The sequence below is a fragment of the Juglans microcarpa x Juglans regia genome, chromosome 5D, assembly GCF_004785595.1.
Source record: "Juglans microcarpa x Juglans regia isolate MS1-56 chromosome 5D, Jm3101_v1.0, whole genome shotgun sequence".
In the NCBI taxonomy this organism is placed as follows: Eukaryota; Viridiplantae; Streptophyta; class Magnoliopsida; order Fagales; family Juglandaceae; genus Juglans; species Juglans microcarpa x Juglans regia.
This window is the reverse complement of record NC_054602.1, coordinates 5351521-5375650: the sequence shown is the minus strand read 5'-3', so window position 1 is coordinate 5375650 and position 24130 is coordinate 5351521. Positions and strand designations below refer to the sequence as shown.

Sequence of the window (24130 nt, the reverse complement as noted above, 5' to 3'; positions counted from 1 at the left end):
AAATATGATAAAATAAAATAAATTAATAATTAAAAAATTAAATATTTTTAAAATTATTAGTTATTCATTACTATATAATGAATAAATGTATAATTAATATAGAGATTTGATGTGAATAATTAAAATTAAATTTATTTTATATTGTTTTATTGTTATATAATAAAAAAATAATTATTTCAATGTAAAAATTTATATGAATAAAATAATCAAAAATTAAAATTTTCTTCATTCATTAAAAATATCTATTAATTTTAGATACTCCAACGAGAGTGTTCAGGTTGTGTAGGCACTTCCAGGGAAGATCCGATTGGTCGAGGCGCGTATAAGACAGTCGAGGAGTTCACGTCAGCGGGGGCCCGGCGCGGGGAAAAGAAAGAGTACACCCTTCGCTTATAAAAAGATGCTAGCTCAGCTAATCCCCATTGGAAATTTGGAACGCCCTCTCTCTCTCTCCCTCCCTCCCTCCCTCTCCCTCCCTGTGAATCGATCGAAACTTCGCCGAGGCTCTCTCTCTGTCAGATCCGAACAAGGCACAGTGCCTCTGATCCCGTGACCTTTTTTCCGGTCCGTATGCCAAATCTCTTATATTATTTTCCTGTCCAATGTCCATTACGCTTTCTACTTTTGCTGGAAACGAGAATCTTGTGACTTCGATTTTCTTATCTCGGAGTTCCAGAAGTTTAGAGTTTGCTTTTTTTTTTTTTTTTTGTTCTCAGCGTTTAGAGTTTGCTTTCATTTAGAGGGGATTTTGGCTGTGTGGGATTATATTTTCGTTGTAACATAGGCCTTTGTTGGTTTCTGGGAAAAAACAGAGGAAAGTTATACGAAGCGGGTTCTTTTGCTAAAAAATTCCTGCGATTTTCGCCCAATTTACCATTTTTTTCTCGAAAACCTAACAGAGAGGTAACGGGTATCATATTTACGGTTATATTTTATTTTTTTTAAGGGCAAATGATTGTAGGCATTATCATTGGGAATTTGTAAACTAACATATTTCAAGAAATTGTTTAACAAGCGCGTGTTGGGTTTGTATTGTCTTACATTTTAAAGATGATTTAGGGTCTATGTAAGCCTGTTTTTTAGCTTTTCTTTGTTCAATGAACACCTGTTTGATCCCTGAATTTGATATTTTGAAGTTCATAGCCAGAGGGATCATATGCTCGCTCGTTCTTTACTTCGAAATGGAAGCCTCTTTTTTTTTTCTTCTTCTTCTTCTTTTTTCTCGTTCTCTCTTATTATATCAAATGAGAACGGGACTTGCTTCCCTGATTGCCTTGATCTATTCGTTGTTTCTTATAGTCGGCACAAATCACCGTACCCTATACTTTGGGCATTGATATAGAGTTCTCTAGCCAAACAAAGCGTTGGGGATTGTTGGGATCAGGATAATTTCAGTTTCTTTATGTTGGTTAGCAATAACTATTTAAAATAGTTTTTTTGAGATTGATGAAAAAATAGATAATGAATAGATTTTTTCTTTAAAATATATTCGTGGGCTGCTCCTTGACCATTCGAAGTGTTTAGTTGTTGAATTATGCTTGTTGGGGCGGCTAGCTGGATAGTTGGACTTTTCTCGGAAGCTTTGTGCATTATTTTCTTGGTAAAATTATTAAATATGTTTGATTTCTGTGCCTCTCCGAAATCTGATCTAGAAGATTCGCCAATACTTTTAGCGGGGCTACTGTTTTCTATATTCCATATTGCACGGATGATCAAGATTCAGCAAAAAACCCTTACATGTATCGTATCTGATTAGAGCTCGAGTTCCTTTCAAATTTCTTACTTTATTTATTCCTTTGATGGATGAGGTGATGAGGTCTTGGGCTCTTGGCCCCTTTAGCATAAAAATTAATTCCCGTGGTGCGACCCTTCTGTTTGGTGCATTTGTTTGTTTCTAAGTCCCAGACTCCCAGCTATACATACTCCAAATAGTTTTATTTCTTTTCTGTTAGTTCTCTGCAAACCTATTCAGATCTGGGAATTCTTAGCACTAAACTTGTTTCATGCCTCTTATCTGTAACAGAGTCGAGGGTTTTTTGGTGGCTAAAGCAAGTCGTGAGGACAAGCGATGGCCTTTGAGCACTACTATGCCCAGGAATGGAAATCTATCCAAGGTGTAGCAACAGACTCGGAAAATACCAATGCGTGCTTTGACTGCAACATCTGCTTAGACTTTGCAAAGGAGCCAGTGGTCACTCTCTGCGGCCACCTCTACTGCTGGTCTTGCATCTACAAATGGCTCCACGTCCAGAGCGCAACCCTTGCCCCTGATGAGCACCCTCAGTGCCCAGTTTGTAAGGCTGACATATCTCATACTACCATGGTCCCGCTCTACGGCCGGGGCCAAATCCTAAACGAGGCTGAAGATGAAGGCAAGGCACCCCTTAGGAGTATGGTGATACCTCCTAGGCCAGCCGCATGCGGCGTTCAATCTCTGCTTTCTGCCATGCATAATACTGGTCAGCAGCTTCCATATCGGAATCCTTATCAAAGTCAGCAGTTTGACTCTAATCCATATGGCAGCCATGAAGAGCATTCTACATCTCCATGGCTTAATCTAGGAGGAACTAGTACAGGTTTCCAGCATCCGGTCGCTGGCATGTTCGGGGAGATGGTTTATGCGAGGGTATTTGGGAACTCAGCAAACTTGTATACATATCCAAACTCATATCAACTAATGGGGAGAAGTAGCCCTAGGTTGAGAAGGCAGGAGATGCAAGCGAACAAGTCTCTGAACAGAATTTCATTTTTTCTTTTCTGTTGCCTTCTCCTTTGCCTCATAGTCTTCTGATTCTGTAGTTTGGGTTACCATCCCCCACGTTTCGTTGTATACTAATTTGGAAAGAGTTTGAAGCTTACGAATGTGAATATAATACTATTTATATCAGTAATATACTAGATTTGCTTCTAGCATTAACTTAGCTTTTCATCCTCGTGTCTGGACAATGTCTTTTATTTTTTTTAGCGGGGAAAAAATTGAAGGTTTAATTAAACTTTCTCTCGGGTTTTGATCATAGCAGTATTGCATGGAAGGAAATCCTCCCTCAAGATAGCGAAATGGAGGGATAAGTTACAGTACACAATATTTTTTACAATATATTTCGTAATAATGTGTTAAATGAGGAGTAATTTTGTAAAATATTTTACAAAAATAACATTATTTTATAAAAATACTCTTATCTTATAACATTATTATGAAAATATATTGTGTGTATTAATATTCTATTTGTAAACCGTGCATCTATATTTATATTTATTAAATAAAATTATTTTATACAATTAAATTACCATATTTTAAGATATTTTATTATTTTGATTTTTTAAAATTAGATTGAGTAATTTAATTTCAAACCTCATAAATTTTTATTGAGTAAAAATAGTGAGAAAATCTATTTAAATAATGTGTTAAAATAAAAAAGAAACATCGGTTGGGAACTAAAAAAGACAGTAATGTTAGAAAGAATCCATTATGTACTTTCCCAACCAACCATGGGACTTTTTCGATGCCTGTCCAACTGTGCAAGTTAATTGAAAGATTTGCGGCACTTGCTTTTGCCAGGCAGGAGTCTAATCAAGGAATGTCCAAGGCTACCGGCCTACTACCAAAATATCTCTTACCTTATTTTGGTAAATCAGGTAAATTGAAATTGCGCATGCTATAATAGTCCTGAATCACTTACCTTCAAATTTTAATTCAAATTCAAGACCTTTATTTTAATGGTTCCTTAAAATAATATTCATTTTGAAATTTAAAATAAAAAAAGATTTTATTATTTATTATAATTTAGAGCTGCGAAACTAATCCACCCATTTGAAACAGGAAATATGCGTTATGGATCAAAGCTTTTCCATCAACTTCAACACCCATTATATTCAAGCAGCAAATGAAATCGTGATTGGTGGCCAAACTCGTTCCCCAAATGAGAGAAGGTGAAGGGACACGCTCTGCTCTCTCATCTTCCTTGGTTGACATATTATGCGGCCATAATTTCCTTACAACACAAAGCACCTTTTCACTCAACTACTGCCACTAATTATACGATCTATCCATTGATAATTAGATGCACTCCATCTGTCACAAAGCTTCTGCGAATATAAACTTGTCATAATCTAGCAGCTTATCGTGGCTCTCAAATTTACTTATTGTGGGCGGCATTTTCATTGCTAGGTTACCTCCTTAAGCCTTATAAACTCCTCATTATGAAAAGGCTCTCTATGATCACACACCAAGATTTTAACAGTCTACAGCTACGTACAAAAATAAAACCAATATTCACACGCCAATTTGGGTAAATGATGTATGGATCTTCAAAACATCGTTGCCTCAGTCTATATAGGGTGAACTTTAAATAGTTGTAGCCAGCTTAAGAAATGAATCAAAGCACGAGTGATGTGAGATCTAATTTTCCCGTGTTTTCTTCTTGTTTAAGTCAATACTTAAAGTTGACGATTGGCTATAATTATATGGTCCATAAGGCTTCATTCCGTCTATGAAAGGATGGGACCGGAATTATTAGAGAAATAATTACAGGTCCACCACCGACAAAAAGAAAATTGAAGGCCAATGGGTCAGAACTCAAAAAAAATCTGTCCCATTTCTTCCCAGAGATCTGAACCAAATGCGTTCACACCGAAATGTAAAACAAAACATATAAAACAAAAAACAAAAAAGTACTAAAATGAAATGCTTGTCGGATGCTTGGAATTTTGATCCACCTTGACCTTTGACTCCCTCGGCTTTAACTTCACGGGCACATTAGAATTTATGCATCGCTACAAAATGCACTTCCTTATATCTATACCTGTACAGCATTTAGCAGAAGGTTGTCAAGTTCTCTATTGCAACATTCTGTTGGATTGATACTTGTAATTTTTTGTCTTGAGTTTTAAGAATATGCATCATATAATTTATTGTTATCTGTATGAATTTTCGAATAATATTGCGTATTTATCAGATATCAAGATCCTTGGGTTATGTTTATTTTTCTTGCATTCCAACCAAAGAAAAATGAATAATGGAAGCTCGCCTAGACTGGCGGATCATAATCAACTTTGATGCTGTTGTAAGTGAGCCCTTCTCTAAAGATAATGTGAAGACTCCTATTTTGTTAGCCTCTTTATTGATACACTAATTGAAAATCTGTCACATCAGCTCACGTAAAAAGAAATATTAATTCCTTAACTCTTTGTGTCCATAAAGAATTTACAATGAGTGCTGGAACTGGTAGGGTACTGCTCAGCAGTAACAGTTTGGCGTGCGTTTTAGACAAAATTTACTTTTTTAATTTTTTTATTCATATTTTTTAAATATTTTTTAAAAATACCAATATACAAATAATCACTTTCTTAACTAGTAAATAAAAAAAAAAAAAAAAATCAATGCATAGACAGTCAAAATGAAGGGATAACATTATTCTTTCTCAATAAATGGTTTGTTTCATATATTGGCTTTAACACTCCAACTTTATTCCTTGCCAATTATTGAAGGATCTCCCTGCTAATACAAGATACACTCCATTTGCTCTCGAATGAATAAAATGCTGATCTCTATGATTAAAAATAATAATAAATTCACTGCCTACTGTAATGGCTTTATGACTAAGATGGAGGAAGAGGGAGCAATGGTCTGAACTCAGCATCAATCTTTTTCCAAGGTAGTCTCAAGTCTGAATAGTGAATAAGAAATACTTGAGTCTATTTTCATGGGTTCATTTTGAGTCCCACCATGTTCAAGTTTCTTGACTTCTCTCCGTTTCTTTCGGTTACTTTTCAAAAGAGAAAATATAGCTAAATTTATGCATTTTTAATTTGATGTTTGCGTTTGAAAATATATCCACCACAATTCCATTTCTGATCCAAATTGGCAGAGATTTTGTCTCTTTTTTTCTTTTCTTTTTTAAAGTTTGTTTAGATAGTGAGATGATATGAGTTAAATAAAATATTATTAGAATATTATTTTTTAATATTATTATTATTTTATGATTTGAAAAAGTTGAAGTATTTATTATATTTTATATGATAATTTAAAAAAATTATAATGATGAGATGATATCATCTCTATATCCAAATTATCGTTTTTTTTTTTTTTTGGCTTGAAGCTCTCTAAACCAGATTCTTGCAACGGCTTTTTAGACGTATTGAGACTGTTTTATTATGTAATTTTTTTTTGTAGAAAGAAAATATGATAGATGAACTAACATTAATCTTATCTTGGAAGATCCACATATATAAAGCCTACAACGGTAACTTCAGATGGCATGGATGGTGACTCCCAGTGGCCAGTAATCAATGTTCTTGATTTCCACAGGAGCTAATTAGCAGCACTTTCCCTTTAGATTCATATAAAATTATGCATATATAATACATGGACGGTCCAACAGATCAACATTAATAATTTCTAAGAAAATTGGACCTTTTCATTTCTTATTAGATCATGTGTCGTTTTCATTATTTTCAAGTTGTACGTGTTCAATCGATTTCAAATCAATATTCGACTGATTCGTCGATATCTTGAACCAAAAAAAAAAAAAAATTGTGACTTATTTTTTTCCCAATTTATTATATTTTTATTAATTCGATCAGTTCCATTTTTCTTTGTCACGAGTTCTTGAAATATCCTCATTGATTATCGGTTGAGATCCACGTCTGTCTTTGGAGAAGAAACATTTGCCCACATTTTACGTTAGCATTAAAAAGGAACGTTCCTTTTTAATGTGAGTTTGATGGCACTACATGATGGCACGTACTAAGGTTTATTTTTTAAAACTAAACCTAGCTTGCATAAATATGTTTAACAAATAGCTTCTGGTTTATATTTGATTTGCTATTTTTCCTAGGGGGATGGGCCAAAGTTTCATCAGAACATGACACTTATGCACCTGACAATTATGTTTAGATATAAAAAGTCTTTTAATTCATTTAATAGGTGTCATCTAATCATTATAATTTTTTCAAATTTTTACATAAAATAGAATAAATAATTCAACTTTTTCAAATCTTAAACAATAATATTATTAAAAAATGATATTATAATAATATTTTATTCAACTTTTAATTTTTATCTCATGAACTCAACTCACTATCTAAACTTTCTTGTGATTTAAAAGAAAAATCAACGCACCGTGAATATCCCAATGATACATCATAATAACCATTTATAGATAAAAGATTGTATAAAAGTAAATTTATAAATTGACGTGACTTGATGTCATACATTAAATTGTAAATCTATTTTTATTTTAAAGTAAATTTAACATATTATATAAATTTATTTTTATAAAATCTTTTTATGTAGTCACTTCTCCTTATCCAAAAATACAAAAAGACCGCGATGACTTGTGGGATGACTCAGCATGCAACGTCTCTTTCTCTAAACGGTGACTGATAAGGATAATGATATGATAATTTGTTGGATTCTCTTTGTTTTCTACAAAACTCTAGGCATGCTTGATACATTGACTCGGACTCCCAATTTACCTAGTTGAACAATGAGACAGTATACATGACCCGTGTTTACATTTGCTACCATCGACTGATAAGGATAATGATATGATAATTGCTTCTGTGCTGGCTGCCCAGCCCAGCCGCAACGTCATTCTCTATGAATTTCCTTTTGCCAGCTCTGCAGCATGATCAGATTCGATCGGAAGCTGCTGGAAGAAAACAAACTAGCAAGACTTTGCATGCGTTCTGACTAATTGGGATGTATATTCCCTTTCATGATGTGATCATAACCATTATATTTTGCCACTTTGAGACAGATATTGAGGTCCACTTACTGCCCACTGATTAAATTAGAAATTGTTTTCGCTGACCAAAGAGCAAGCTGCTGAAAAAGAAGTAAAATCTGAACTCGAGTGTGCATGCGATTTATATGATGAATGATCAAAAGTTTGAAACTTACAAACCGACCCATTTAAATCCACTCTATGTTTTAGCCACGCGACCCCTTCCTTTTTTGGGGTGGAAGTATGATTGTCAGTCTCAAATATGATAAACACACAATACTTTATATAACACTTTATACAACAATATTTTAAAAGATGGGTATTTTTGTAAAATATCTTATAAAACTAACATCATTTTATAAAAACTCTTATTTTATAATGTGTTGTAAAAAGTATTGTATAAAATATTGTATGTTTATTACAACTCAAAAAAAAAAAAAAAGAGGCAAGAAAAGGGGACAAAACATGTTATGTAAAAACATCTCAAGACATTAGTAATTGTAAGAATATCATTTAGACAAGTTTTGTGACTCAAAGATGCGAGGAAATGGATGGGAATAAAATCAGGTGTGAATTTATAAGAGAATCCTTGGCAGTGACATGACATATGTAGGCTGGATAACTAGATAATATTGGAGTTGTTTACAAGTTTTGTACTCTGTTTCTCGATCTTTCTCGATCTCTCGAATCCATTGAGTTGCAGTCCCCACTCCACTAAATATAACTTTTTAAGCCCAAACTCTCAATGAATAGGGCCCAGCCGAAAATTCAATACTAAGGAAACAATAATGGACTAAGCCCACTATACGTGCAAGCAAAGGTGATAAATCAACGCCTTGGCGCACAGAATCAATACGAGATGCTACTCATCATGTTATACCACTCACATTATATATTTTAATATTAATATTTTTATTATTATTTATTTATTTTATTCTTATTTAATTAATTGAGTTGTTCTACTTATCATCCATACATTATATATTTGTTATAAGAAAAATAAAAAATAAAATTAAAATAAGTGCAGTGTGTGATATGTGAAGATGATATAAGTAGAATTATTCAGATCCATATAAACAAAAACTCATGAGTAAAAATTTCACCGAATCATAGTTACAGTATCCACAATATCAATTTAACATGTACATGATAATGCTTAATTTCTTTAGAATTATAAGTTATAACCAATCACGCAGAGATTGGTTATAGCAGATCGTTCATTCAAATATCATATATCATTCAGATAGTCATCGGCAGCACAATAAAACAATGGTGAGTAGGGGAAGGGAAGAAGGTTGTAGAAAACTGAACATGTTGCTGCCCAGGATCGAACTGGGGACCTTCAGTGTGTAAGACTGACGTGATAACCACTACACCACAGCAACTTGGGTGACAGGGAAAACTATGGATAAATTAATAGTTCTTAGAATCGGATCTACATGCATTACACAAGCAAGCATATCGATCTTAAACTTTTTTTTTTTTTTTTTTCTATGATAAATGATATTTTAAAAATAATAAATCTGAAATTCATATGTAAACATTATCTTTTTTAATAATGAATCTTATTTTTTAAAAAAAAAAATACACGATGATTGTACAATCTAATATGCGACATTACTATTTTCTCGTCATAGCTACTTATATTTAGACAGACTCGAAACATCCAGTAAGAACTAACCCTTAAATCCTGACAGTATCCTATGTGCCAGCTTATTTGGTTTGGATTTCCACTTCCAACCACGTGACATTCCTGATCTCTCAATCGTACGTAAGCGTGCAAGATATATAACTTTAAAAAATAAGGAAAGATACAAAAATCTTCAAAGGCGAAAAAAACTAAAGAAATTTTATTTACTGTCTTAAGTGATTGATGAATAAAGATAAAAGAAAAAAAAGATATTATTGTAATTTTAATTTTTTTACACATAATTATATAGACCTGCACGAACCATCTCTAAATGAAGACCGTAGTAAATCAACACAAAAATGTATAAAAAATCGAAACAAAAACAACGTACTTGGCATTTTCTTCTTTGTAGTATACGGTTGTTTACTATTACTATTATTAATTTATTATTATCATTGTCGAAGATCAGAACGTACCTTGAACGTGGAAAACCTTTCGGCTTAAAACGTTAAAAAAGAAAAAAGAAGAAGTGGACTGTCTTGCACAATATTCTAGAGTTAAGCCAACACCTGACCACTTTGGGAGTCATATCAATAAGATAATTGCCAACAACTCAGGTCTCTGGGAGATTCTAATTAATTCATGATTAACGCGATGAGTGACAGTGACCCCATTAACATGCACATGCATTGGTTATATAATTGAATTAGTCACGGCCCACCATCACTAATCTACGAACTTTCACGTTCTTGTCTGAATTTAAAAATCTCAAATAGAAGAAAGATATATAAACATATACACAATAAATAAACAATAAACAATAGATATTGTATAACTTAATTTATGTGTCTATCTATTTTCTACTCAAAACTTTTAAATTTGAGTAAAAAAGTTAGAAATTTTTTTCATATGTAATTTTTTATTTTTTATTTATTTCTTGGAGACATCCTATGTATTTGCATGCATGTGAGTAGAAATTACTACCGTTCTCGGTGCCTCATTAGCATGAAATAGATAAGATGGCATCGACTAATTATTGCATCACGATAAGAATAGTGGCATGGCAGACATATTGGGAATAGACAGATTTTGCGATCTAGACTCTTGCAAAACTGGGTCAGAGTTCGCGGCCCTTCCTTTGAATTTCCATTCCCTTGCATGTTTGAGCTTGTCGGGTGACTGTTATGGTGACAAAAGAGTGGATAATAATTCAATGCACCCAAATCCTGCTCCAATCCTTTTTTTTTTTGTTTTGGTCTTATATATTTTGCTTTTGTTTTTCTCATTTCTTTAATCTTGGTTTTTTCTTTGGACACTGAGAATAATAAGATTTCAAAATTAATTAGCCCAATTCATCCTCAAGAGGAAAGTCGAGTAACAACGGAGATTTGATAAACATTTCACATACTATAAATCATGAATTTGAAATCGTACGTTGTATATGCATGTGTCTTAAGGAACTCTTTTGAGGCAGTATATATATTAGTAAAAAGAAAAATCGAGATACTCAATTTTGATAATAATAATAAAATGATTTTACTGAAGTTTGAATTTGGGTTCAGACAAGCTTATATTTATTATATGTTGAGTAAAATCTTCTAAATCTCGTTTGGTTTGACAGATCAAATGAGATCAAATGTTTTTTTGAAAGTTGAATAAAATATTATTATAATATAATTTTTTAATATTTTTTTATTTTAAAATTTAAAAAAATTATAAAAATTATATAATATAAAATAAGATAAGATAAGATGAAATAGTGTGATTTTATATTACCAAACAAAACTATCAATAAAGTAAAATAGACCTAGCTACTTACTAACTTGGTAGGTGCCACTTGTCACTGCCTGATGCCGGATTCATGGAACTTCCATGATTCCATTGCTAGCTTGGTTTCAAACTTCAAATGACCAGTCACTAGGATACTACATTCCTGATCTCTTTCCCTTTAAGAAAGTTGCATGCACTAAAGAAAGAGAAGAAAAAAAGGGAGAGAGATCAGAGAGAGAGAGAAAGAGAGAGAAGAGAGAGACCAAAAGAAAAGTGTACGTGAAGTTTGTCCACGGTACACGGCACTAGCAGTTTCCTAGCTAAGAGGGTACGTCATATATATATATATATATAAGGAAAGGTCAGGAACGAGGAACGGTATTTGGGCACTCCATGGAGCAGGAGGGCACAAGCAAGAGTACTGCTAGCTCAAGCCAATCTCCGAGATCACGATGCCCAGCTCCCTTTTTGTCAAAGACTTATGACTTGTTAGAAGAAGGAAGAGCAGATGATCATCATCATGATCGTGCAGGCAAGAGAATCGTGTCATGGAATGCGGAGGGAACTGGGTTTGTTGTTTGGTCTCCAGCAGAGTTCTCGGAGCTCTTGTTGCCTAAATACTTCAAGCACAACAACTTCTCTAGCTTCATTCGCCAGCTGAATACCTATGTAAGCAGTATACTCTCTGTCTCTTCCTAAATTATGCATGGGTTTCTGTCTCTTCCTCTTTTATTTCAAAGTAAATGGTCAGCCACCATTATTCCAGTTTATCAACATGTGGTTTTTGATCATACATTTGGTATTTTTCCTATATTTGCTTAATTTCTTAAAAGAAGTAATTACTCTAGGTTAGAATCTGGAGTGGAGAATTTCAATGGTCGCCAGGAATTTCTCCCTTCCTTGTGGAATCTAGCTAGCCGGCCAGTAAACGTCGTTGAATGGTCGCATGCACTACCCTTATTCTTAGCATTTGAAATAAGACGATCGGATGTGTGATGTATACATGCACTTTAATTTCAAGCTGCTAAAACTAAAAATACTCGTTTTTTCAAAGATACATAATATGGGGTGAAAGCAAATCATGATGTGATGAACGATATATTCGATTTTATTGGTCATAGTTAATATTAATAGAGCCAGGACGGGGAAATAGCCTCGTTTGTTTTCATATTAACTCTTTTTAACTCATCTCATCTCGTCTAATCATTATAATTTTTTCAAATTTTCACACAAAATAAAATAAACAATTCAACTTTTTTAAATTACAAAACAAAAATAATATTAAACAAATATATTCTAACAATATTTTATTAAATTTTTTATTTTAATCTCAACTCATCTTGTCTCATTTTATCTTAATTGTAAAAACAAACTAGTCTTAAAAGAATGTGTTTTTTTTTTTCTTTCTTCTTTTAACAAGTCAAGATAATCACACTGCCAAGAAAAGAGAAGAAAGGGAAAGTTCACCCTACACTAGTTGCTTGTTTACAACTGGAGGTACAGTGCAATGACAAAATTAAGGGGAGACAGTTTTTAACGTGTCCAAGACTTACGGGCTTAAGTTCTGGTAATTTAAGTTGTAAGCTTAGACAAAGTTCTTGATAGTTGCATCCATAGTATGAGACTGTGTCCATGGAATTAAATCGGAGACTGCGTATATGAGCCGGAAAGCGAAGACACATGAACAAAATGAAAGCTATCTATTATCTCGTACGTGTCTTAATTTGGGTTTGGCTTATTAATTTGCTAATTCTTTCATCCCCAAAAAAAGCAGGGATTCAAGAAAACATCTTCGAAAAGGTGGGAATTCAAGCACGAGAAGTTCAAGAAGGGGTGCAGGCAAATGCTAGCTGAGATCACTAGGAAGAAGAGCGAGCCAAGTATCTTTCCAGCATATCTCAAGGCTTCTGAAGAGAGCAGTACGATGACTGCTGCCTGCATGGAGGAGACTAATCGTCTGCTACTCCTGAAGGAGAACAAGGACCTAAGGAGGGAGAAGTTGGAATTGCAGATGCAAATAGCCCATTTCAAAGCACTGGAATTAAAGTTGTTGGATTGCCTCTCTCAATACATGGGGCCGGGGGAAACAACAACCAGAACAAAGTTAGAAGCTAGCTAGGCCTTGTAATTAGAGGGTCTGAGACAAACAAATGCTAATTTGTATGATATATAGCCTACTTAGAGAAAATTTGTATTATATCATTGGGTGGTGGAAATTATTTTTCAGTTTTAGTTATCTCATGGGGAATGAATATATATATATATATATATATATATATATATATATGCGCGTAAACACCGACTTTAAAAATGAGTAGGGTTCACTATTAAAAATTTAATTTTTTTTTACGTAGACTCCATATTTTATTCATCTTTTTCAAAACGATTACATGATAGTTGTATAATTCATAGTTGCAAATATATTTTCTCTCTATATATATAGAACCAAAACATCGAATGGTCTTAACAGAATTTGTAACGGTCTAACATGGAAAGCAAAACTCAACTCACAAATGAATTTTTATGTCATAAAATAAACATAATTGGTGAAATGTTTTCAAATCGTTTAAAATTGTAATGATTTCTTCTTTCCAAATAATGTAGAATTCTATTTGTCATCATTTTCTGTTAGAGTGTTGTAATTTTTGTTGTTAAGCTTGCTGAGGCATTGTCAAGCAATTTTGAGGAAAATGGCTTCTTTTTTATATCTTCGAAAAGTGTTGTCTCGACTTTGGAACGGATAAAATAAAATAAATGATTGTTAATTTGTTTGGTATTCTTTCCGACTTTTTGATTAAATCGTTTAACATAAATTTTAAAAAAAACAGAGAGAGAGAGAAAAAAAGAAACAAAAATTATTTGGGACTCAACCGATACTTTGAGCCCAGAAACTCAAGCCCGTATTCGATAATGGGCTCGATCGGCCCAACCTGGAAGCCGATATTCAAAACCTTAAACCCTACTGAGCTTCCCCATTTCCATTCCTCGCCATTTCTTCTGTCTCCCTGTCTCTCTGGTTCTAACGTCTTCCTAAAACCCTTAGCCAATGGATCCAAAGCTCTTCTCGAAAACCCTAATCCGTAGTGGGATTACAACAAGATCGTACTACACGAGTAGGAGTCTCAAGCCGACCCTGTACTCGAGACTCAGTCCCCTTGGAAGCCCTGGCTTAAGCGTCGTACCGGAGCTCGACGATTGGGTCCAGAAGGGAAACAAGGTCCGAATCGCGGAGCTTCATCGCATCATTCGCGATCTTCGCAAGCGCAAGAGGTTCTCTCAGGCCCTTGAGGTTTGCAATTGCTTTTTTTTTTTTTTGGGGGGGGGGGGGGGAGTAGTTTTGTGCTAGTGTCTGTTTGGTTGCTGAGAAAATGTGGGAAAATAAAAGATATTTCAGAGTTAGAAATTTTAGTTAACCTTCACCGATCGAAAAGAAATTTTAGTTAACCGTCCAGAAAATAAACCTTCAGCCGTCTGAGGCTAGTTCAACTGTTTGGGGCAACGGAAATATGAATTAAATTTCTTTTTAACTAATGGAGGGTAATTGTGTATAGGGGACCAGAAACCAATTTATTGTCCAATTCCAGTATTTTTAATGAAGGTTAAAGGTTTCAAATTTCAATTGTTGTACTGTTCATTATTTGGTTTTTGTATGGTAATTTATTGATTTGTGTTTATTAAGTTTGTTCATCTTGAAGGACTCTGTGTGTACTAATTGATTTTTACGAGACTCTTCCTTTATGTGCTCGTAATATTAATCAAGAAACAATTTGCTGATTAACGCGGTTAAGTCAGTAATCTTCACCTTATTTGTGGTGCAGGTTTCTGAGTGGATGAACGAAAAGGCTATATGTATATTTTCTCCGGTTGAACATGCGGTGCAGTTGGATCTCATAGGCAGGGTTCGTGGATTTCTTTCTGCAGAAAGTTATTTCAGTAACTTGAAGGATCAACATAAGACTGATAAGACGTATGGTGCTCTGCTGAATTGCTATGTCCGTCAGCGCCAAACTGAGAAGTCCCTCTCTCATTTGCAGAAAATGAAGGAGATGGGTTTTGTTTCGTCGCCTCTCACTTACAATGACCTTATGTGTCTTTACACAAATGTTGGGCAGCACGAGAAGATTCCTGACGTGCTAACTGAGATGAAGAAGAACGGTGTTTCCCCTGACAACTTCAGCTACAGAATATGCATCAATTCTTACGGTGTGAGATCTGATCTTGAGGGAATGGAAAATATTTTAAAAGAGATGGAACGCCAACCTTATATTGTCATGGATTGGAATACATACGCTGTTGCTGCTAATTTCTACATAAAAGCTGGCCTGACCGATAAGGCAATTGATGCCCTGAAGAAATCAGAACAGAAGCTGGATGAGAAAGATGGGCTTGGCTTCAACCAGCTAATTTCACTTTATGCCAAACTAGGGAAGAAGGATGAGGTCTTAAGATTATGGGGTCTGGAGAAAACTGCTTGTAAGAGATGCATAAACAGGGATTTTATCACTATGCTGGAGTCTCTTGTGAGGCTTGGTGAGCTTGAAGAAGCTGAGAAAGTAATAAAGGAGTGGGAATCATCTGGGAACTGTTACGATTTTCGAATCCCAAATACGGTCATTGTTGGGTGTTCTGAAAAGGGTTTACTTGAGAAAGCAAAAGCCATGCTCGAAGACTTGAGGGAGAAAGGAGAGGCTACTACTCCTAACAGTTGGAGCCTGGTGGCAGCTGGATACCTGGGTAAGGATGAGATGGAGAAAGCCATGGAATGCTTGAAAGTAGCTTTCTCTTTACACACGGAGAATAAAGGATGGAAGCCCAACCCAAAGGTAATTTCAGGGATACTGTCTTGGCTTGGTGAGAAAGGCAGTGTCGGAGATGTAGAAGCTTTTGTGAGCTCGCTTCAGACCATAGTCCCAGTGAATAGGCAGATGTATCATGCTCTCATCAAGGCACATGTTAGAGATGGTAAAGAAGTGGACAAACTTTTGCAACGCATGAAAATTGATAAGATAGATGAAGACGAAGAAACGAAGAGAATTCTTGGCACGAGGGAGACCTAAATTTTAAACTGCTTCTGTTGGAACATAATGGCTGATTTTCTTTTGAAGGCCGTTTATTTGCTCAATTTGAGGTCAGAGTGTTGAAAAAGCGTTAAATTACCTAATTCTAGCTCTGCTTTGCTTCTCATCAAAGGAATCTCGAACAGCAAACATTCACTATAGTGCTCTGTAGAACATTCTACTATAGAGTTTTGATGTACTCTGGATCAAGTCCAGTCCTCTGCTCTGTTTCGAACATTTCCTGTGCCTCGCCCTCGCTCACTCACTTTTCCATGAAATAAACTAAATAAAGAAGTACTAATTAAATCAGATGAAATCGTTTATGCAAGAACCTGGAATTAGGGTAGCCCCAGTTACTCGAGTTGCAGGCTGCAAGCCCAGGGGCTGAACGCCTGCTACTCTGCCTTCTTAAATGTACCGCTCATCCCAAACGTTCAAAATAGCCTCGTCGTTTGTATGTTCAAGGTGATGGTATCTATAGATTTCTTTTGACTTGCCAACAATGTTGTCATGTGTAGATCATTTTCCAAGATTTTAGGGGCCCCTTTTACGGTCCTTTTTACATTTTTTTAATTATTAAGTAAAAAAAAAATTAAATATATGAGTGGTCAAAGCAAGAAGAGGACAAAATCATGGGACATACTTAGGGGTGATAAATGGTTGGTCCGGACCGGACCGAGATTGAGACCGGTTGGTCTCGGTCCATGTTTTAGAGGACCGAAAAGTTTCGGTCTGGTTTACGATTTTTTCACCCCGGATCGGACCGAATAAAAAAATATATATTATTTATATAATAATTGTACAATTAACAATATAAAATCTTAAATATGTTATTAATACTTGTTAATATTCTATAAATTAACAATATTTTATATATATTATATAATATATAATATCAATTGGTTAATTATATAGTAATTATATAAATTAATAATGTAATTTTTATTTAATTTATTATCATTGACCATAAAAATATTTTTTTATTGAGTTTGTTACATAATCCACATTAATAAGTCACTTAGTTTAATTTAGTATTTTAAATAAAAAATTTTATTAATTGATTTAAAAAAAGAAAAAAAAAGAAAAGAAAAAAGTAATTAGGCGGGACTGAATGGACTGACCAGACCGGACCGATAGCTACAGTTCGGTCCTATCCCTATGGGTGTTCGGTCTGGTTTGGTCCGGTCCGGAAAAATGATGGATCGAAAATGTTCAGTCCATCGTCAGATCAGACCGATCGATTTGCACCCTTAAACATACTTACATTTTCTTTAAAAAAAATAATGCTAGAGTGACTACCAAATGTGCCATCAAGTGTGCACATTAGTACAAATGAGTTTTTTTTTTTTTTTTAAGCATTTTTAAAACATCTTTAACCATTTAGAAAAAAAATAAAAAAAAAAAAAAATATATATATATATATATATATATATATATATATATATGAGTAGGCATATTTAATGAACATATTTAGTAATCATTTTCCGAAAAAAAAAAAGATGAATAAGAAATGCACCGCATTTTATCGATGCACCATTCGGTTTCTTAACATTTTTCGAGATTAAGACTGTATTTAGATGTTGAGCTGAGCTCAATTCTTTATAAATAGTAGTGAGTTAAATAGTAAAATGAGTTATGTAGAATCCATCTAAACTGAGTTTAAAACGTGTTGAGATGTTAAAATAAGTTTAATACTTTTTATGAAAAGTTGAAAACAATTATAAATCTCACGTATAAAGATGTATTAAGTTGAAAAATATTATGAGTTCCACGTGTAAGGAGATTTTGAGTTGAGATAAATTTAGTAATTTGAGAGTTGAGTATTTAGATATTAGATTGAACTCAAAATTAGACTGAACTCAACTGAATCTTACAACCAAACACAGCAAAATACAAAATCCGCACACCAGATATGTCGGCAGAAAGACATGTTGCCAGCAAGCAACTCGCTTCTTGGTGTGCTTTCGATGGCAAGTCCTTGGCGGGTACAACCGTACAAATTGTTCCATGCATATCGAGATTTTGGAATCAGGATGAACAGGAAATAGAAGAAAACTTCCCATTTGATTGTCGTCCATCGTAAAGAGTCTAAAGACCCTGACTCTCAGTTGTAAGATTTATCACACCAAGCAAATTATATTCTAACCCGTGTAAACCCGCCAGGCTAATTGCAAGACATAAAATTACTCAAGTTACTCTCCATTGAAAAGGTCGGATGTTTTGCAGACAACTATCAACCTTCGTAACATTTTTGATTTGCACAAATAATGCAAGAGTTTTTCAGACATTGAAGCATTGAGTAATATACCCAAAAAAGACAACATATAAAGAGTATCCGAACATTAATAAGATATATGTAAGGCAAACGTTTAAAACACGTATGATGTCAAAAGCACGGCTTCGAACAGAGTCGGAAATTTGGGTAAAAAAGATGTCCCGCATTATTTGCAAAAATAAAACCAATCCTTACTCAGATAGGGTAGATTTTAGCTCTCCGTTATCTCGCAGCTCCATCACAATGTCACAGCCTCCTATTAGCTCGCCTTTATAGTAAAGCTGGGGAAAAGTTGGCCAGTTGGAGAGGACCTTTAGCCCCTGCCTCACTTCCTCATCAGTTAATATATCGAAGGTCCCAAAAGTTAAACCCTCCTCACGTAGGGCATTTATGACCTTGGAACTGAAACCACATCTGGGAGCATCTGGGGTACCCTTCATAAACAGCATTATTGGTGAAGAACTTATCAACTTCCTCAGACGATCTTCAAGAGCTTCCTTCTGAACAATACCTTTCTCAGCTAAGACCTTCTTCAGTTCCCCGCTTTTCTGCATCTCCAACACAATGTCTGATCCACCAATGAGTTCACCCTTAATATATAACTGTGGGTAACTAGACCAGTTTGAATAAACTTTGATCCCTTGACGGACTTCTTCATCAGAAAGAATGTCAAAACTCTCAAACTCCACCTTTTCTTGTCTGAGGATTTCAACTACCTTCCGGCTGAAACCGCATTTGGGTTCATCTGGTTTTCCCTTCATAAACAGCATAACTGGGCTTGAATTGATCAGGTTTTCAATCTGAGAGGTTAAGATAGAACTTAGTCCAGTAGATTCGGAGATTCCACCCTTTCCACTTCCAGCTTCGCTCACTTTTACCTCATTTGAAGCATTAGTATCAATCCCATGATCTCTGAAAACTTCTTGTAGTTCACCACTCTCATGCATTGCAATTACGATATCACATCCACCAAGAAGCTCCCCTTTGCAATAGAGCTGTGGATATGTCGGCCAGTTAGAAAATTTCTTCAAACCATCACGAACGTCATTGTCAGCTAAAATATCAAAGCTTCCAAAATTAACATTTTCCTTCTTCAAAATTTCAATAACTTTTTGGCTAAATCCACACTTTGGCTCTTCAGGGCTTCCTTTCATGAATAGCATGATTGGGTGAGAGTTAATCAGCAGCTCCAGACGTTTTTTCAATGCATCACCGAGGCCATGTTTCCCTTGGTTTTCCACTTTGGCAGAGCCATTTTCTTGAGCAAACTCTTTGACTGTTTCAAGGACAGTAGCTCCTGCAGCCAGCCCAAGACTGGCAGGAGCAGCAGGCTCTCCAGGGCCAACTGGACCAGCGACTTTAGCAACTTTATTAGCCAAACTAGATGGATCTGCACCCTCCAAGGTATCAACAGTTTTACCATCCTGACACAGAAAGCAAGTTTAAAATACGGATTTACCACAAGAACAGTATTTGATAAGGGAGAGAATAATCATAAGTCCTAAACTTAAATGGAGATTAACGCCACCTAACAAAGATTATTTAGATACAGTGATGTTGAATTATGCAGTTACAAAAATTGGGGGTTGTTACAAAAAGTAGAACATCAAAACATAAAGTGCTAAATTATCTCACAGCCCGAGTATCAGTACAGATAAAAGTCAGATTTTTCAAATAACACACCCCTAAAAAAACTGGAGGCAAAACATGCAATGGCTCAATAATAATTAAGGGGGGAGAGAGAGAGAGCTGCCCATCAAACCACACAATAATATGACAATTGATAGTTATTAGTCATAATCATTACTTCCAAGCATACTGCAATAAAAACAGCACCGATTACTTTTTTTTTCTACAATAATGACAAAGCTACCAAACTCCATTTTTTTGGTGGGGGTGTTTAACCAACCGGCAACCACCATTTCAGGACGTTCAAAGTTCATGTACAAGATGGGAAGAACCTTTGTCACCAAATCTGGTTACTAAAAGTCATGGATATTTATGAATTTTTCAACAAGCTACTCGAGATACAATAGAAACATTCAGATTCATGATCTTATGATTGGTTCAAGCATCTAAGTAAAAATATTATATAGATCAATAGGAGTAACCAAGTACACTGAATGTATACAAGAAAACACCCTGCCCATATTAGAAAGCCCCTAATGACCCAAAAAGCTCATGAAAAACAACCCAAAATAAACCAAGCCCGACCCCAACCCCTTGTTTCCCGTAGAACTAAAACTCTACCCGATGGTTCAAGCATCTTCTGAGAGATGCATCTCAGCTGCCCCAACCAAATGGATGGTGTCGTACCCAAACCACTCACAAGTGCTCTTCATGTTCCATTAGGAATTCACTTCCATATCTTATCAAAAATCTCACTATCTAAATGTCTTCCCAAATCGCATTAAACTACATTCGTTAAAAGGGATGGCATGGAACTTCTATAATCTAATCTTAGTTCCATGTTCCTGTCGTAAATCCCCAGTCCCCTCTTCCTCAGATGATGCTGTCGTGGGTATTCACTCAAACTAACTTCTAAAAATCCATCCAATACCACCTTTAAAATCCATCTCATTAGAATTTAAGTTGCTGGTCTACTTCCAACCAATCTCAAACCCACAAAATTGCTAGCATCATCACACACCACCAGTCCCCTCTTCCTCAGATGATGCTGTCGTGGGTATTCACTCAAACTAACTTCTAAAAATCCATCCAATACCACCTTTAAAATCCATCTCATTAGAATTTAAGTTGCTGGTCTACTTCCAACCAATCTAAAACCCACAAAATTGCTAGCATCATCACACACCATTTTTTTATCAACGTTAACAAACTTTTGTATTGCAAACTAAAATTCTCAAACTACAGTCTTTTACTAATTCTTCATCAATTTCTAAATACTTGGTCGTGCTGTTAGAATACATAAACTAGATATTGACACTTTGACCACCGACTTATAAGTATACACTGACATAGTAAGACAAACCATCCAACAGAAAAAATAAATAAATAAAGAACACTAGCAAATACTAGTTGCAAAGATTTAGAGATGACCGCAACGCGTTATCATCAATGTTTATATCCCTGATACCAATACATACCATTTAAAAATACGTCCCAATAAACTAACAGCTGGAATACAATCCAAAACCCGTATATCAACTTCTGTAATCGATAATTTCTAAAAAAACCTAAAAAGAAATATATATATATATATATATATATATATATATATCATGATTATCCAACATACCCTTCCAGCCTTCTTACTGCAAAACCAAAAATTAGACCTCGAAAAAAAACCGAATTAAAATGAGAAAAGTACATCAACAAACCTTAAAGAGAACAAAGAAAGGCACCGCAGAAACCGAATAAGCCTCAGATATCTCAGGTTGCCCTTCAGCTTCAGCCTACAATAATTTTGACCAAAAAATTCAATAAATAAAAAAGAAAACAATGGTAAACCACTGAAAATACAATTGGGAAAACACTGAAAGCTATAAAAGAGGACAAAAAAAAATATGAAAGAAGAAAGAACCCTGAGGAAGTGGGCGCGAGGGAAATCGGTGGAGAGGTGGGAGAAGACTTGGTCCATGTGCTTGGAGGCTTCGCACCATGAAGCCCAGAAGTGTAGGATAACCGGTGCGCCACTCCCCACCACGTTATCAAGCTCCGCCTTTGAGTGCACGTCCTTTACCGACCCACCCATAGTTGGCTAAAACGCAAAAAAACTCGCACGCAGAGTGTGAGAGATAAAGAGGAATGGCGATAGAAACTTTGATGCTCGAGTAGGATTACCAGTCACCTCCCAAACCCTAGAAGACGCGCGCAAAGTTTGGGCCTGTCGCTCCTTTCGTAGCTGAAAAAATAGTGGAGGGCGTTCAGGATTCTGCTTGTGGGTCCCTCCTACACGTGTCTGACTCCCATAACAAGATTCAGCTAAACCAGTCGGGAGTAGGAGTAAACTTAATACGAATTCAATACAGTTTGGATTTAATGTTAATAAGTTTGGGTCTAAATAGATTGATTAGACACGATTTATAAATGAATCAATATGTTAACATGAAATTTAATCCATTTTGACATGTTTAAAATTTATTTTTAAATTAAAATTTTATTATTATTAAGTTGTAATATTAATATTTTCCAATATGTCTAAGTTTTTATTATTTTTATTGTTAGAATTATAATTTTAGACTTATTCTCTCATATTTGTTATTATATAGTTTGTAATATAAAAAATGCTACTTTGCTCATTTAACTTATCCTCTCATTTTGACGTCTCATGTATTTTATTTTTTTTAATTTTTTTCTTTACTGAATAATTAAAGAAGTGGCTATTAGTGTATTGATTTTTTTTATATATTTTTTTAAAATGATAAAAAAGTATGAATAAAAAAATTGAAAAAAAAATAAAAATATCAATTTGGCTTAGCGGTCACTTGGAGCGGTAGCACTGCTCTTTTAATATTAGTTTTCTTATATGTTAAAATTTGAAAAATATTAATATATATTTTTTAAGATATTGCGGTTATTAATAAATATAAATTTTAACTTTTATGTGAAATTATGTTAATCAGGTCAAATGAGTTATACATTTTAATTTAACCCATTTACATGAAATAAATGGGTTTAAATTAATCGTGTCGTGTTAAGATATTTTTAATTAATTATTAAACGGGTTAAAATATATGACACAATACAACCCATTATCTAAATGGATTGGATTAAAATTTAGAAGTTTGACACGTTTAGTTTAATGGATTGAGTACGAATTGATCTATATAATCAAATATTTATAACTTGACATAACACAAACACAATACGAAAACATGATTTGTCACCCATAATCGGGAAAAGTGAGCTGGTACGGCTGTGCTTACCGCACTTAGCCTCTCACACGTGTCTTAAATAGTGTGCACGCACTCGTGCGTGTGGGATGAAGGTTTCGTTCGGAAGCCAAACTCATCTCAACTCACTTCAACTCATCATTACAACTTTTTTAAATTTCAATATAAAATATAATAAACAATTCAACTTTTTCAAATCTCAAAATAATAATAATATTAAAAAATAATATTCTAACAATATTTTATCATTTCAACTCAACTCAGTTCAACATCTAAATGCAACCGAAATCTACCTCTAATTTGTTTTCCTTTTCGGAAAAAAGAGAGAAATACTGGGCTCATCAAAATTTTATAAAAACAAATTTATAAATTGATGTGATTTATTATGTTAAATAAATTATAAAGCTCTGGATAATGTAAATTATTAATATGAAAAATTATTTAAAATAAATTATGATAATGAGTGTGATAGATCGTGACTTCTACAGTGTGATTAGTAATATTCATCTATAAGTAATTTCGTTCCAAGATAGTATCTCAAGAAAAATTCTATTCATCATCTCACACACTACACATCACATTTTTTTTTAATTTTTTTCTTTTACTAAATATGTGGTATATAAAGGATGAGTAGAAGAATTTAATTAGTTTAAAAAGAATAAAATCCAAAAACAATTTTTTTAAAAAAAAAAATAGTATATAATGTGTAAAAATAATAAGTAGCAAAGCTCGTAACTAAAATGCAGGTACGTTTATTTGATTTTTTTTTTTTTTTTTAATAATCTCACCAAAAAGGGCCACGGGGTGGGTAATAA

At 34.3% G+C, this 24130-nt stretch overlaps 4 protein-coding genes, 1 long non-coding RNA gene and 1 other non-coding gene across 8 annotated transcripts; 3 read left to right on the top strand and 3 right to left on the bottom strand.

Moving 5' to 3' along the window:
• The first annotated feature begins 361 nt into the window (after positions 1-361).
• Positions 362-2921, top strand: LOC121266339 (E3 ubiquitin-protein ligase RMA1H1-like). 2 transcript variants are annotated; one of them, XM_041170141.1, is made up of 2 exons: positions 362-564; positions 2024-2921. In XM_041170141.1, the coding sequence occupies exon 2, from the start codon at positions 2069-2071 to the stop codon at positions 2789-2791; it is 723 nt and encodes a 240-aa protein (XP_041026075.1). In that variant the 5' UTR covers positions 362-564; positions 2024-2068; the 3' UTR covers positions 2792-2921. The 2 variants fall into 2 exon arrangements, with proteins under 2 accessions (XP_041026075.1, XP_041026076.1); XM_041170142.1 differs by lacking the exon at positions 362-564 and adding an exon at positions 571-903.
• A 6118-nt stretch (positions 2922-9039) lies between these two features.
• On the bottom strand, positions 9040-9112 carry TRNAV-UAC. The gene has a single exon. It is a non-coding gene; the product is annotated as a tRNA-Val (tRNA).
• A 2272-nt stretch (positions 9113-11384) lies between these two features.
• Positions 11385-13353, top strand: LOC121266337 (heat stress transcription factor B-4b-like). Of its 2 annotated transcripts, none has more exons than XM_041170140.1 (2): positions 11385-11796; positions 12902-13353. In XM_041170140.1, the coding sequence occupies exons 1-2, from the start codon at positions 11521-11523 to the stop codon at positions 13244-13246; spliced, it is 621 nt and encodes a 206-aa protein (XP_041026074.1). In that variant the 5' UTR covers positions 11385-11520; the 3' UTR covers positions 13247-13353. The 2 variants fall into 2 exon arrangements, with proteins under 2 accessions (XP_041026074.1, XP_041026073.1); XM_041170139.1 differs by having other exon boundaries at positions 12899-13353.
• A 747-nt stretch (positions 13354-14100) lies between these two features.
• LOC121266335 (pentatricopeptide repeat-containing protein At4g21705, mitochondrial) lies at positions 14101-16458 on the top strand. The gene is made up of 2 exons (XM_041170138.1): positions 14101-14416; positions 14946-16458. The coding sequence occupies exons 1-2, from the start codon at positions 14174-14176 to the stop codon at positions 16182-16184; spliced, it is 1482 nt and encodes a 493-aa protein (XP_041026072.1). The 5' UTR covers positions 14101-14173; the 3' UTR covers positions 16185-16458.
• LOC121266336 lies at positions 14451-14697 on the bottom strand. The gene is made up of 2 exons (XR_005940780.1): positions 14573-14697; positions 14451-14541 (listed from the first exon to the last, which is right to left on the bottom strand). It is a non-coding gene; the product is annotated as an uncharacterized LOC121266336 (long non-coding RNA).
• Positions 16459-18516: 2058 nt separating the features above from the next.
• Positions 18517-22341, bottom strand: LOC121266334 (monothiol glutaredoxin-S17). The gene is made up of 3 exons (XM_041170137.1): positions 22004-22341; positions 21801-21875; positions 18517-19883 (listed from the first exon to the last, which is right to left on the bottom strand). The coding sequence occupies exons 1-3, from the start codon at positions 22172-22174 to the stop codon at positions 18651-18653; spliced, it is 1479 nt and encodes a 492-aa protein (XP_041026071.1). The 5' UTR covers positions 22175-22341; the 3' UTR covers positions 18517-18650.
• Positions 22342-24130: the final 1789 nt, after the last annotated feature.

Coding starts and splice junctions, on each gene's coding strand:
- LOC121266339 (XM_041170141.1), top strand. CDS start 2,069: ATGGCCTTTGAGCACTACTATGCCCAGGAATGGAAATCTATCCAAGGT.
- LOC121266337 (XM_041170139.1), top strand. CDS start 11,521: ATGGAGCAGGAGGGCACAAGCAAGAGTACTGCTAGCTCAAGCCAATCT. Junction 11,797..12,898: donor TTCGCCAGCTGAATACCTAT/GTAAGCAGTATA, acceptor CCCCAAAAAAAG/CAGGGATTCAAGAAAACATC.
- LOC121266335 (XM_041170138.1), top strand. CDS start 14,174: ATGGATCCAAAGCTCTTCTCGAAAACCCTAATCCGTAGTGGGATTACA. Junction 14,417..14,945: donor GGTTCTCTCAGGCCCTTGAG/GTTTGCAATTGC, acceptor TTTGTGGTGCAG/GTTTCTGAGTGGATGAACGA.
- LOC121266334 (XM_041170137.1), bottom strand. CDS start 22,174: ATGGGTGGGTCGGTAAAGGACGTGCACTCAAAGGCGGAGCTTGATAAC. Junction 21,876..22,003: donor CTCGCGCCCACTTCCTCAGG/GTTCTTTCTTCT, acceptor AAATTATTGTAG/GCTGAAGCTGAAGGGCAACC. Junction 19,884..21,800: donor CTTTCTTTGTTCTCTTTAAG/GTTTGTTGATGT, acceptor TTTCTGTGTCAG/GATGGTAAAACTGTTGATAC.